The sequence below is a fragment of the Danio rerio genome, chromosome 3, assembly GCF_052040795.2.
Source record: "Danio rerio strain M-AB ecotype USA chromosome 3, GRCz13ab, whole genome shotgun sequence".
In the NCBI taxonomy this organism is placed as follows: Eukaryota; Metazoa; Chordata; class Actinopteri; order Cypriniformes; family Danionidae; genus Danio; species Danio rerio.
The window spans coordinates 6,875,001-6,890,098 of record NC_141023.1 but is presented as its reverse complement, the minus strand read 5'-3'; the positions used below and the strand labels follow the sequence as shown (position 1 = coordinate 6,890,098).

Sequence of the window (15,098 nt, the reverse complement as noted above, 5' to 3'; positions counted from 1 at the left end):
ATATGAACTGCACTCTTATTTTTACCCGCTCAAAGAAAACTCTCTTTCTGAATGTATCAAACAGAACTCCAACACATGCACAGAAGACGGCATGAGCATTTACAGCAAATAAACTCATGTAAATATTCTCCTGCTTGCTTTATTGAGCGCTGACAGGCGAGGTCTTACGCCCCTATGATTGGTTATTGTCCTCATCCGCTCAACAGAAAGAGCTGCGATCGGCTTTAGAAATGAAAGCGCTGTTCAACAATGAGTGGGAAGAACAGCCGCGGTTACAGTCTGTATGTGCATAATACTCTGTTATCACAGATAATCCGTAATAGACACGGTGGAGAAAACTTGCACCTCAGGCACGCTCGTGCCAGGATCCACAAGTATCGCTTTAACAGCCAAGAGCAGAGGAAAAGTTACCTCGCAAACAGGTCAGCGGGTCAATTGTACAAAGTGAGAGAGAGAGAGGCAGAGATGGAGTTTACAGCTTTTCTCCCTATTAGTAATAACGCGGCTCATGAGCTGTGCCTTCTTCAGTGTCAATGAAAGACTTTCCAGCAAACTCACAAGCAGTTAAACTGTGCATAATTATCTACCTTTTAAGTAGTAGGAGCGTTTTATTTACTCGCTCTTGCATCCTTCGCCATAGTATTCTACTGCGACATCGCGCATAAGAGATTAATGGCGTCACTATGTATTAACCGGTTATGATCTATTACTGAACCGATATCGAATTGTCCCCGTTTGCATCGTGGTGCACCGAAGAAACAATTAATTGTGACACCCCTAGTGTGTAGTAGAGCTGATGATCTTTGCCCGATCCTGGCAGGCCCGATGGGTTCGGGTTTAATTTCTATCATTTTAGAGGGGGTTGGGTCGGGTGATGCATTTCGATTACAAAGTCTCTGCACAAGACTTTTGGCCAGCGGAGAAATTAAAATGGTCGTGCCCAACTGAGTCTGGTTCTCTCAAGGTTTTTTTTCCTTCACTCTCCTATCAGGTGAAGTTTTTTTTCCCTCTCCGCTGTCGCCACTGCACTGGCTCGCATGGTTCAGGATTGGTAGAGCTACGCATCAATGAATTTGCTCTTCAGTGTTTGAACTCTCAGTAATGATTTTAAGGGTGCTTTCACACCAACACTTTTGTTTCGAAACGTGTCTTGATTGCCCAGTTAGCGCGGTTCGTTTGGCATATGTGAACAGGGCAATCGCGCTCTGTTCCGCGCCAAAGTAATCGCTCCAAGATCGCTTGAATGAGGTGGTCTCGGCTCGATTGAAACGAACCCTGGAGCGGTTCGATTATAGTGAGAAAGCGATCCGATCCGAGCGCGGTTATATCACAGTGTTTTATGGATATATAATAGGCATACGGCTATATGAAGAGAGAATTATGAGTATGGCGGGAAGTTTCACGAGTCTCCGGATGCCCGCAAACGAGTGATGATCTCCCGGTAGTCTCGCGTCTCCCTCCCGGTCCTCAAATAGGCATCGTCGCGCACCCTTCTCACCCCTCCCCACCGCATCTCTCCTCAGACACATCACGCGCACCCTGTCAATCACCACCAAACCACCACCTCTCCTGACAGCTGAGCGGGACGCTGCAAAATAAACCCTGACACTCTGACCAATGTAAGGAGAGTTTACTCACACGTGACTTGTTTTAGCCTCTTTGGTCCGATTAGAACCTTTGCAGTGTGAAAGCGAACCGCTCCAAGAGCAAAGAGCAACAATGTAATAATTGTAATCTCTGTTTCGGAACAACTGAATCGATTCACAGGTGTGAAAGCACCCTAAATCACACTGAACTGAGCTAAACTGAGCTGAACTGAACTTAAACACTAAAAACTGAACTAAACTGTTTCAGTTACTATGACCATTTATATGAAGCTGCTTTGACACAATCTACATTGTAAAAGCGCTATACAAATAAAGCTGAATTGAATTGATTAGCGTGAGAAAGCAATTAAATCAGTTGTTACAACATTAAAATCCCTCCCTGCGAAGATGACGGATAAGTCAAAAAGAACAAATTTTGACTGAGGTCAGGCCAGCCACCAGTTCAGAAAGAACTCTGCTAGCTACAAAGGTATTTGGGCGGTCACTCATACACTTCGTATTATGGTAAAGCGCTAAACAGCACATCAAGCTGACAGGAAAGATGACGAGGTCACTCGCTACATTGAAACCGCTGTCATGGAAAATTAAATGGATGTTCTTTGTTGGTAAAAGATGGACAAACAATCCTACCCAAAAGTTGCAAAGTTAGCCAGATCAGAACTCTGCATCCCGGCCTGTAGCAGCAGCAGTGAAAGGGTGTTCGGTGCAGGACTGTGCATCATTTACAGAGGATTCAATAATGTTCCTCCACAAAAACACGTAGCCTAATCTTGATGAGTAAAGGGGTTTTAAATTAGAAATAAATATTAATTTAACCATAAAATCATAATGTAGACAGAGTATACAGGCTAATGTTGGCATTATTATATTATTATTCAGCTTCACCGTCGCCTTAAGGCCAGATTGTGAAGAGAAGTGGCGAAACAAATCCCACAGAGCCTTTATCTTAATTTCAATATTGCCAAATACCTGTCATCATTTATCATTTATTTATATTTAATTTGTTTGGAGAGACTTCTTTGTATTGGTGTGTTGGTCAATTTAAAGGCTAAGTGCATGTGTCTAGGCCTATTTAGAGTACTAAGATGTTACGATGTTACATAGGCCTTAATTTATTTCTTTGTTCCAACTTCCAAGTGGCCTATAGCCTTTGTTAGTTACGAATAAATTATGTCAAAATGTATAAATGACTTATTAAATTAAATTTATATCGACGTATAAAAAAAATGCAATAGAGCTGTGTGCATGTGCACATTTGAATAATGTCGGGCTATGAATGGGTTCAGGCTCTATAAAGCTGTCAATCAAAATGTACCTGTTGGGTTTGGGCCCTATCGGGCTAAATTTTTATGGTCCGATTACAGCTCTAGTGTGTAGGCTACTTAATATTGAGGAAACAGCCCCAATCAGATCTGCAGCCACGCCTCCGTTTTCAGATGTCTCCGTTTTCCCCCATCCACACTGACATGGAGCAGCAGCGTTTTAAAACTGAGATGTAAGTTGACGGATAGCATAACCATAGCAAAAGTTACGTGTTTTAAAACTGAATTGTGAAACTGTATGGAGTAAGTGGATATCCTCAGCTTTCGGGTTTAAAAATGGAGGTAGCTTTCAGGGTAAGTAACTATAGCAGCTTACTCTCTGAAGATAACCTGCTCCGGGGTAGGTTATGCTCCAGAGTTAGGGTGCTTTCACACCTGTGAATTGATTCAGTTGTTCCGAAACAGAGATTAAAATTGTTACATTGTTGCTCTTTGCTCTTGGAGCGGTTCACTTTCACACTGCAAAGTTTCTAATCGGACCAAAAGAGCTAAAACAAGTCACGTGCGAGTAAACTCTCCTTACATTGGTCAGAGTGTCAGGGTTTATTTTGCAGCGTCCGCTCAGCTGTCAGGAGGTGGTGGTTTGGTGGTGATTGACAGGGTGCGCGTGACGTGTCTGAGGAGAGACACGGTGGGGAGGGGTGAGAAGGGTGCGCGACGATGCCTATTTGAGGACTGGGAGAGAGACGCGAGATTACCGGGAGATCATCACTCGTTTGCGGGCATCCGGAGACTCGCGAAACTTCCCGCCCTACTCATAATTCTCTCTTCATGTAGCCGTAAGCCTATTACATATCCATAAAACACTGTGATATAACCGCGCTCGGATTGGATCGCTTTCTCACTGCAATCGAACCGCTCCAGGGTTCGTTTCAATCGAGCCGAGACCACCTCACTCAAGCGATCTCGGAGCGATTACTTTGGCGCCGGAACAGAGTGCGATTGCCCTGTTCACATATGCCAATCGAACCGCGCTAACTGGGCAAACGAGATACGTTCCTAAACAAAAGTGTAGGTGTATAAGCACCGTTAGTCTGTTTCAGAGGTTACTGTGGATTGCGTGCTCTTTTGATGACGGTCGTGTGGACGTAGATGCTCAGATTATATATTTTTTTCTCCGTGAGAGGCTTTTATAGTTTGTGTCGGAATTATTAGCCCCCCTGAATTATTCGCCCCTCTGTTTATTTTTTTCCCCAATTTCTGTTCAACAGAGAGCAGATATTTTCAACACATTTCTAAACATAGTTTCAATAACTCATCGCTAATAACTGATTTATTTGATCTTTGCCATGATGACAGTAAATAATATTTGACTAGATATTCTTCAAGACACTTCTATACAGCTTAAAGTGACATTTAAAGGCTTAACTGGGTTAATTAGATTAACTAGGCAGGTTAGGATAATTAGGCAAGTTATTGTATAACAATGGCTTGTTCTGTTGACTATCAAAAATATTTAGCTTAAAGAGGATTAAAAATTTTTATCTTAAAATGGATTTTTAAAAAATGAAAAACTGTGTTAGGACTGTGTTGTTTTGTGTTTCTGTGTGTCTAGATTGGGGCGTGCCTTCAGCGCACCTGATGCTGGTCAGCGCCCTTATTTAAACCCCGACAGAGAGTTTGTCGGGGCCGCTGTCCATTCATTTGGCAGTTGGCCAGAGCTGTGCTCCAATCTGGGCATTATGCGTTGTTTCGCATCTACACACTATCACTGACAACACTTACAGCATCCATTCACTTGCGTTTCACACTGATTTAACATGCTGATACTGATATTTTGATTATTATTTCAATTGTGTTAAATAAATCTTCTTTTTAATTATACTTCGCCGTGTCGTCTCCATCACTGTTACATTCCTGAGCCAGATGTAACAACTGCTTTTATTTCAGCCGAAATAAAACAAATAAGACTACCTCCAGAAGAAAAAATATTATCAGACATACTGTGAAAATTCCCTGGCTCTGTTAAACATCATTTGGGAAATATTTAAAAAAGAAAATGTAACTGAAAATGTAACACTTATATAGACCTTTTTCATGGCTGCTGCATGGAGTTCGCCATAGCGACCAGCGTCTTCCGGTAGAATGCTAAAAACTTCCGTTTACAGCGTGTACAACTGGTAATTTGAGCTCCGAAAATGAGTTTCAATAACGTTTTTAAGGGATAACAGAGTGTTTTTGTGACACACAACTTAGAAATGTGTGTGTTAAAGCCGTTATAATCTGTCACATGTGGTTCAAGCGCGTCTATATAGAGTACATTTCAGTAGTTCAGCACTTTCTCCTTGTGTTGTTTCATTGTTATTACACACAACTCATTTTTTCAGATGATTTTTTATAGATTCATTCATTCATTTTCCTTCAGCTTAGTCTTTATTTCAGATGCAGCCACAGCAGAATGAACCACCAACTATTCCAGCATATCTTTTACACAGCGGATGCCCTTTAAGATGCAACTCAGTACTGGGAAACACCCATACTCTCATTCACACGTACACTACGGCTTTTTTTAGTTTGTTCAGTTCACCTATAGCGCATGTGTTTAGACTGTGGGGGAAACGAGTAAACCCACGCCAACACAGGGAAAACATACAAACTCCATACAGAAATGCCAACTGACCCAGCCGGGACTCGAATCAGTGACTTTCATGCTGTGAGGTGACAGTGCTAACCACTGAGCCATTTAGTGTTGATACTGTTTTGGTTTTTACCAAAATCTGGTTAAATACCATATCGAGTGCCTTAGTGCCGATATACAGCCATATCGCACTGCTACGAGCGTGATTTTGCATTTATACAACAGTTTGACGGCATAATTGTGTATATGAAAACAAAATCAAACATGGAGAGTCTCAAAAACCCTTTTGTATGAGGAACTTACATTTACATTTAGTCATTTAGCAGACGCTTTTATCCAAAGCGACTTACAAATGAGGACAAGGAAGCAATTTACACAACTATAAGAGCAACAATGAATAAGTGCTATAGGCAAGTTTCAGGTGTGTAAAGTGTAAGAAGGAAAGAATTAGTAATTTTTTTTTTTTTTTTTTTTTGAGTACAGTTAGTGGTATATCCAGAGAGGCAATGCCAGATTAGGAAGTGAAGTGGAGACTAAATAGTTGAGTTTTTAGTCGTTTCTTGAAAATAGCGAGTGACTCTGCTGTTCTGATGCAGTTAGGGAGTTCATTCCACCAACTATTGAATTGATTGAACGCGAGCGTTCGGGAAAGCGTTTTCTTCCCTCTTTGGGATGGAACCACGAGGCGACGTTCATTCACAGAACGCAAGTTTCTGGAGGGCACATAGATCTGCAGAAGTGAGAGCAGATAAGAAGGGGCGCAGCCAGAAGTCACTTTGTAGGCAAACATCAGAGCTTTGAATTTGATGCGAGCAGCAACTGGCAGCCAGTGCAAACGGACTAGCAGCGGAGTGACATGTGCTCGTTTAGGTTCATTGAAGACCACTCGTGCTGCTGCATTCTGGAGCAGCTGAAGAGGCTTGACAGAGTTAGCTGGAAGCCCAGCTAGTAGAGAGTTGCAGTAATCCAGTTTGGAGAGAACAAGAGCTTGAACAAGGAGTTGAGCTGCATGTTCAGATAAGAAGGGTCGGATCTTTCTGATGTTACAGAGTGCGAATCTGCACAATCGAGCAGTTTTAGAAATGTGGTCAGAGAAGTTTAGTTGGTCGTCAATCATTACTCCAAGGCTTTTCACCATTTGGATGCAGTAATGGAACTACTTTCTTCCGCGTTGGATTCAAATCATAAGCTGACAGTTAAACAGTTAAGGGTGCTTCTTTTAAACTTTAGATCTGTAGTGTCTGCTTTTTGTTGGCTGTATGTGGGCGGAGTAATACACAAAGGGTAAAGAGGCTTTACTGGTGCTGATATTACTTAAATATATAACGGCTATCAGCCAATCAGATTCGAGAACCAGACAGAACTGTTGTATAAATATGTATATATATATTTGTGTGTGTGTGTGTGTGTGTGTGTGTGTGTGTGTGTGTATATGTGTGTGTAAATGTGTGTGTATACAGATAAAGTCAGAATGATTAGCCCCCTTTGAATTTTTTTTCCTTTTTTAAATATTTTCCAAATGATGTTTAACAGAGCAAGGAAATTTTCACAGCATGTCTGATAATATTTTTTGCTTCTGGAGAAAGTCTTATTTGTTTTATTTCAGCTAGAATAAAATTAGTTTTACATTTAAAAAAAAAAAAACATTTTAGGATCAAAATTGTTAGCCAGTTTAAGCTATATTTTCTGATAGTCTACAGAACAACCCATCATTATACAATAACTTGCCTAATAACCCTAACCTGCCTAGTTAACCTAATTAACCTAGTTAAACCTTCAAATGTCACTTTAAGCTGTATAGAAGTGTCTTGATAAATGTCTAGTCAAATGTTATTTACAGTCATCATGGCAAAGATAAAATAAATCAGTTATTAGAGATGAGTTATTAAAACTATTATGATTAGAAATGTGTTGAAGTAATTTATCTCTGTTAAACAGAAATTGAGGAGAAAATAAACAGGGGGGCTAATAATTCTGACTTCAACTGTATATTGACATATATCGGTGTCTGTGTGGCCTATATTTAAACCTCAGTATTGAGTAATGTGCTTTGCATCACAACATCAATAAAAGATACAGCTATAAACAGCCATAAGATTACTACAGCAGATTAATGTACTTTACTATAGTTTGGGTAAAAACGCTTTTGTATTTACTACAGAACTTTTTCATATGAAGTGTCTGCTGTAGATTTTGCTTTCTTGATAAAATAATTAATTTGACTGAACCTGATTTCCTCCTGGCGCCCGGTGACCGCTGTAAGTCGCTGTTGCTGTGATTGTCCTCTAGATGGCAGTAGTACACAGCACACTGATAGCGGAGGCGCTGGAGGAAAAGCTCAGAACAAGCAACATTAAACTCGTGTTGAAGATGAGAAGAAACAAAGAGGCTACACTTCAGCTTTTATCAACTCTAGAGAGATTATTTAGCGAACACGACACAACTCCTGCCTTTCTTCATTATATCCTGGCTCTTGACTGTCAATTCCTCTGTGAAAGCGATCAGGAATAGCGGACTTTTACCGTGTTCATATGTAAACAGGTAACGTTGTGTTTCTCTCCTTATTTATTAGTTCAGATTCCTACTTTCTCAATATTCAAGTGTTTTTCTCTCGGCTGTGTTCCTCTTCAGTGTCGGTTTTCAGCTTTGTTTTTGCTTGGTTTTGGCCACTAACCTCTTTATTAAAGCTCTCGATGTAAAAGCTTCTCGCGGTAAAAGCACAGGTTATGATTCCTGTTTACTTTCACACATTCTTATACTTCAGGATGTGTCTGATCTTTATTAGCGGCAAATGAAATGCTGTGTTCACTCATTTCACCCTCATGGACAAATACTGTAGTCATTTATAGGAAATAGTGTAGTATAAACACAAAACACCAACACTGTACTACATTTACAACAACTATATTACAACACAGCACAGTTTACTGCAGTAAAAACTCATGTTTACTACAGTATGCAGAGCATTTTCTCATTTCACCATAGTTACTGCTGCAGCATTCAATAACACAGTTGTACAATACACTATTATAGGATAGTTAAAAAAACACTACAGTATTAACTATAAATAAATTATTGTAGTATTTTTCATGTGGGTTGTCGTAAAATTGTATAAAAAGGTGTAGAATTATGGGTATTACTTTAATTAATTTATTGTCAAGATAAAGATTGATTAATGCCTTTACTAACATGAACAAACAATTAGTAATACATTCATTACGGTATTCATCCATCTTTGTTAACATTATTTAAGTTAAACAATGTTAGTTCATGTTAAATCTCTGCATTAATGTTAACAAGCACAACTTTGGATTTTATTAAGGCATTAGTAAATGTTGAATTATGATTAATTTACAGAATTATTCATACTTAATGTTAGTAAATGCATGAACTGATGGAGTAAAATTATTGTAAAGTATTACTGAACTATGAATTGTTAGTTTTGTGTAAAAACAATAATTGTCTGTAAAATTGATGAGCTAAAAATAATTATTTATTAATTTGCTGTAAAATGTATTTGCATGTTAACAAGCTGTAATTCACAAAATATATAGACAGCAGCTCGTTGTGTTTTTCTGGTTTCTTTTTTATTATCTTTTTGAGCAAGAATCAAGGTTCTATCAGTGTTTTATGCATTTTAAAGTCTTAATTTTCTTTCCATTGTCCAAAATGAATATGAGCAATTCCATGCAAATGTCAACCTTGCCATGAAAGAAAATTAAGTTTTTGCCAAAATATCAAAATCGTTTCTCTGTTTTTTGTGTGTGTAAGCAAGCGTTTTACAGTTCTTTACAAATACTCAGAAATGTCTCTGTCAGTGTTTTCAAACTGTAATATTTGATTCACCAAAATCAAACAAGTGCCAGTTTCACAGCAGTCTCATCCATAACGGAGCTTTTTCCTCATAAAAGCAAAACATGTGAAATAAAGCAAAACACTTGCTTTTGTTCTATAATGAGTGACTATTTCTTTTGGGTTGTGCAGTTTAATTCACAGAATTTGTACTAAGTATGTTTTCTAATGCAAACTTGCAGACTTTTTACATCACATTCATAACACGTTTTTTTTTTTTTTAATAAAAAAAAAGTTTACAGATTTATATTTTTCTGATCTTAACTCTGTGGTTGTTTGTTTTGGAAAATATAAAGAGATTTTTTAATATAATGTTAACATATACTTTCACATCCATAACGCTGGAATTGCTCACGTACTATATAGGCATAGGAGGATGGCCGTTTTCAAGGTATACCGCGGTTTGTAAAAGTCAAGGTTTTAAAACCACCAACATTTTCTGTTATAGAGTTCCAGTGGTATATGTCAGTGTAGCAAGGGGGCGTGGCCGAGAGCCGTGGGAACGGAGTGAGGCCACCGCGTAAGTGGATACACCTGCGGTGCGCACCTGCCTCGAATCCCATGGAAGGAGCTCTGGACCATAAAAGGAGGAACGATGGCAGAGGAAGCCGAGAGAGGACCGGGCCCGGACATATTTTACTTTTGCTATCAGTTTGACGGCAGTCTCCGTGAGGAGCTGCCGTCCGTTTGTTTTGGTTTAGACGGCCGTCGCTGTTATTAATAAATATTTTAAAACTGGGACGGTTCTCCGCCTCCTTCCCGGCAGCCAAAGGGCCGTGAACTTCATTATAGTCAGACTTTTTATTATTATTGTTATTTTTTTTTAGTACAACAGTATCTCCAGCAGAAAAAGATATCCAAAAATGCCATTTTAAACTGTAGAGAAATCTGCTTCTGAAACTAATGAAGACAGCAGAAGTCAAGGATGCTTTCATTTTCGTTCTTCAAACAAGTTCGCGAATCAGATTAGAAACTGATCTGAGATCGCTGCGTGTGTTGTGAAGGACAGATCTATCGATCCTCGAAATCATGATCAGCAATGCAACGATTGGCTGACGGCACAGCAGCGTAATGACATCATCTGATTAATATTCAATTATCCATGTGAGCAAAATTACATCAAATTAGCAGTAAACGGCTTGTTAAATATGACACGCGATAACCTTCCACATTTGTTGTGAGCTGCAGGCTTTACACTTTAATGTGTCAAGAGTATTCATCATGTATTTCAATGCATATCAGTGTATTTAGTTCTACAGTTAGATAAGAGTTTTATTATAGTAGCCGTTTTTTAAATCGGTGTAAAGAATAACTGGTTGTTTACAAAAGCATTTTGATATTGGTAAAGGCGTCTGCAACTTCACTGGCATATGAACTATCAAAACATGTTCATGACTGCATAAATGTATTATTGCTTTAAAAAAGTCACATATTGTGCATTTCTATTATACACAATTTGTACTAAAGCGATCTAAAAAGTTCATATCAATGAGTTTTCTCTGTGCACCACCAGGTGGCAGTCTTTGTACTTTCATTTCGAGAGTGCAGATTGCATAAGTTTTATTAATATGTATAACTTTATTTATTTTATTAATAACTATAACTTCTAGTTAAAAAAATATATACTATTTTCCCAAGTGTATATAACTACTACTGTAAGAAAATATCAGAATTCGGAACATACTTTCTGTATTATCTTTGCTTGAACTGAGCCGATCTAATCCTGTTTATATGAATTGAACCTGCTCCCGATCAGGTTTGACCTAGCAGAACTGTTGCTATGACAACAAGTCTCGGATCAGCTTTGAAGAACGAAACGATCCTGGATCGTGTCAAATCGTCAATATCCAAATCCAGCTAACTGAGTAATCCACTTACGAAGAACGGACCCCTTGAGCTATATAGCTGCACATAATATGCTGTTTTGAAAATGTATATCTGAAGTAACTTTGTGTTTGCTATCAGAAGGTTATGTTTATGTTAGCAGGAAGTTGCTAGGCAAAAATGCACACTTATTTACAGTCACAGCGAAAAGTAGCAGACATGCATGCAGTCGTTTTGAGCAATATAGTAATTAAAGGTAGAAATGCTCAGTTCGTTCTGGTTTTGTAAGGTAAACAAATAAGAATGTTAGAAATACGCATATATTTAGGAAACGTCAGGGTGTTAGATATGTTTCAAAGTAGTGGTGGTCAACTTTCACTTTCTTCACCTTGTTTAAATAATTCCTTTTAAAGGCAGTCTGTTTATTTGTATTTCAGGCCCGATGGAGGAGACACGCCGTCATGAGAAAATGAGTGAAAAAACTGACTCACTGAAGAGAGACGACGAGAAAAAATTCACCTGCACTGAGTGTGGAATAGGTCTGGCAAGCAAATATGGTTTCGAGTATCACATGAGGATTCACACTGGAGAGAAACCATTCACATGTACTCAGTGTGGGATGACTTTCAGACAGTCAACAAACCTTAATAGACACATGATGATCCACACTGGAGAGAAACCATACACATGTTCTCAGTGTGGGGTGCATTTCAGACAGTTATCCTCGCTTACTAATCACATGAAGATCCACACTGGAGAGAAACCACACAAGTGTGATCAGTGCAGCAAAGCATTTTTGATGGCTTCAGGGCTGAGGAGACACCTTACAGTTCATACAAAGGAGAAGCTTTATCCGTGCTCTGTGTGTGGAAAGGGTTTCACACGTCAAAATCATTTAAGAATTCATCAGAAGATCCACACCGGTGTGAGAGAGTACATGTGCTTTAAATGTGTGAAAACCTTTCGTACGGCTGAACAATTGAAAGCACATGAGAGGACTCACACTGGAGAGAAACCGTACGTGTGCTCACACTGCGACAAGAGATTTGCTTATTCAGGAGCTCTGAGAAGACATGAGAGGATGCACGCTGCAGAGAAACCTTACAAGTGTTCACACTGCGACAAGAGATTCAGTTATTCAGAAAGTCTGAAAAGGCATGTGAGGATTCACACTGGAGAGAAACCGTATAAGTGTTCACACTGCGACAGGAGATTCGGTGGTTTCGGAAACCTGAAAAGCCACGAAAAGATTCACACTGGAGAGAAACCCTACAAGTGTTCACACTGCGACAAGAGATTCAGTTATTCAGAAAATCTAAAAAGACATAAGAAGATTCACACTAGAGAGAAACCTTGTAAACTTGGGGGTGAAAAAGTCGCCACATAAACAGCATATCTGCTTTGTTGTTGTTTAGATCAGTGGTTCTCAAAGTGGGGGTCGGGACCCCCCAAAGGGTCGCGGGGCAATGAAGGTCGCCTGGTGATTTCCAAAAATCTATTTATTTTTATTAAACCATAAGAATTAACATATTTTATCCATAACAATACTGAAAATAAAAATAGTCGTTTATAGTTACTATATACTATATAGTTAGCTTATAGTTACTAGTTCTATTGGATTGCGACCCCTGGGGTAATTACATTATATTAAAGGCAGCAATAGCGTCAGATGCATTTTGATTTTATAACATCAGGTTATACTTTCTGGCACATTCAAAGCACTGACACAAATTTAATTGGTGTGTCTGCGTCATTGCATACAAGGTTTCTGTATTTATAACCACCTCAGAGGATATTGGGGGTCGCGAGCCACTGGCATTGTTATTTTGGGGGTCGCGGGCTGAAAAGTTTGGGAACCCCTGGTTTAGATAATCAATTCATGCACGGATGATTATTGTATGAAGAACATAATGACCCACTCAAACGCCAAGTTAACTCCAGAACAAATGGACCAACACAAACTTTCTTCCAGACAGAAATAAATCCTGAATTTCATGTATTACAAATCAACAGATCATCGTCAAAACTAAAATAGCAAACCTACCTGACACTTGTATGACACCTGAAACTTTGTATTGAACAACGCATTAATCAGGCATAAACATAAAATTGGCTGAACCACTTAAACTCACTTAAACATATGCATCACTTTGGTTTTTAATCTACTGTATAAAAGTTATTTACACTTAAATACACAGTATTTTGGATACCCGAGCTGGGTATTTTACATTGGTTCATTTTCATATTTTTTTATGTGACACATGTACAAGTTATAGCTCAAATGAAAGCTCTTGCCAGTGCTTATACAGTTCTGGTATTCTTTTTACTGAATTATATTCATATGCCAAACAGTTGCTGAATTTATTGTGGTGTTTCCATGGCGCAGAAATGTAAACAATACATTCATGATCAATAAGCAGCCCCAGATAGCACAGACAGCTGTCATCTCTGACCTTATGCTGTGCCCTTCAGGGCCGTTCTCCTCTGTTTTTGAGGTGATGTGCATAAGTAATCCTTTTATATGTCTGATGTGGTCCAAACACAGTGAATTATGTTTGATCAAACAAAAGAATAGTGAAATATGAAAACAATGATCGGTCTCTGTGGCTTGTACAGCACCTCTCATCAGTTGGAATGCAATAACTTTTGCATAGATTATGGTGGAGACCTTTTTCTTTTTTCCTACGATTACAGACATGTGCAGGAACCACCAAAATTAATTACAGCACGCTAGACCACACAGAACCTAAAAGGTAGACTTTCAAATTTGAGTTAATAAAAAAAAAATACAAAAAGCGCCTCTTTTTTTAGGTGTTTATTATAACACAGACGACCTATACAGTTATTTTAAACACTTTCAATAGTTTTTTATGAAAATTCAAAGGGTTTTCTTTAATATGATACCCAATTTTAGCTTTTGCACCTCTTTATGTGGATTTGGGAAGCTTTTAAATTTGGGTGGGCAAAATCCAGGCGGAAATCCCCAAATAGCAGCAGTGTTTAAGTGGTTAAACACTAATAATTAACCATAAGTTATAATTAATCATAATATTTTAGATAAGCTATACACTTTTACTTGACGTCTTTGGGTCAAGTGTTTCTTCATATGATATGACAGCCTGATCTCACGAGAAAACGTAAGTATTTTACGTTTAGTGGCGAATTCGTCGAGAGTTCAGTCGTAAGAAAATGTACGATTTTAAAAAGGAGGCGTGGCACCTAACCCCACCCCTAAACCCAACCGTCATTGGGGGATACGCAAATCGTACTAAAATGTACGAATTAGATCGTACGAATTTGTACGAATTAGCCACTAAATGAAAAAGTTACGAATTGCCGTGAGATTGTATTGGATATGACCTTGTTGAAGTAGAAATCTATGCAGAGCATGTTGCAAAATCAGCATAAGGGACGCCAGTTATGAGCGAATAATGAACAACTTCAAGTGTGATACAAATAAGGCTTTATTAACTACACTAAACACTTTAATCTATCAATCACACACAATCGGCTGGTATAGAAAAAGACGGTAAAGAGTGAAGAATAAAAGCATAAAGTTATAACACAGCCATGTCACCCTGCAGCCCAAGACCGGTTACTCAATGAAGCTAACAAGGGCTAAGCCTGGTCAGTTCCTTGATGGGGGAACACTAGGTTGCTGTTGGAAGTGGTGTTAGTGAGGCCAGCAGGGGGCGCTCAACCTGTGGTCTGTGTGAGTCTTAATGCCCCAGTAAAAGTAAAGGGGACACTACACTGTCAGTAGGCGCCGTCTTTCGGATGAGACGTTAAACCGAGGTCCTGACTCTCTGTGGTCATTAAAAATCCCATGGCACTTCTCGTGAAAGAGCAGGGGTGTAACCCTGGTGTCCTGGCCAAAGTCTCTCTATCGGCCCTTACGATCATGGCCTCCCAATC

The 15,098-nt window shown here is 39.0% G+C and overlaps 1 protein-coding gene across 1 annotated transcript in view; it reads left to right on the top strand.

Annotated features, from left to right (window-relative positions):
* Positions 1 to 7,847: 7,847 nt before the first annotated feature.
* The window catches only part of LOC101883486 (uncharacterized), a 7,688-nt gene continuing 437 nt past the window's right edge, over positions 7,848 to 15,098 (top strand). The window contains exons 1-2 of the mRNA XM_087243820.1: positions 7,848 to 8,048; positions 11,621 to 15,098. The exon at positions 11,621 to 15,098 is cut by the window's right edge and continues 437 nt beyond it. Coding sequence (XP_087099946.1) covers positions 11,626 to 12,570 — 945 coding nt within the window. The 5' untranslated portion in view covers positions 7,848 to 8,048; positions 11,621 to 11,625 and the 3' untranslated portion in view covers positions 12,571 to 15,098. The remainder of the gene's footprint in view (positions 8,049 to 11,620) is intronic.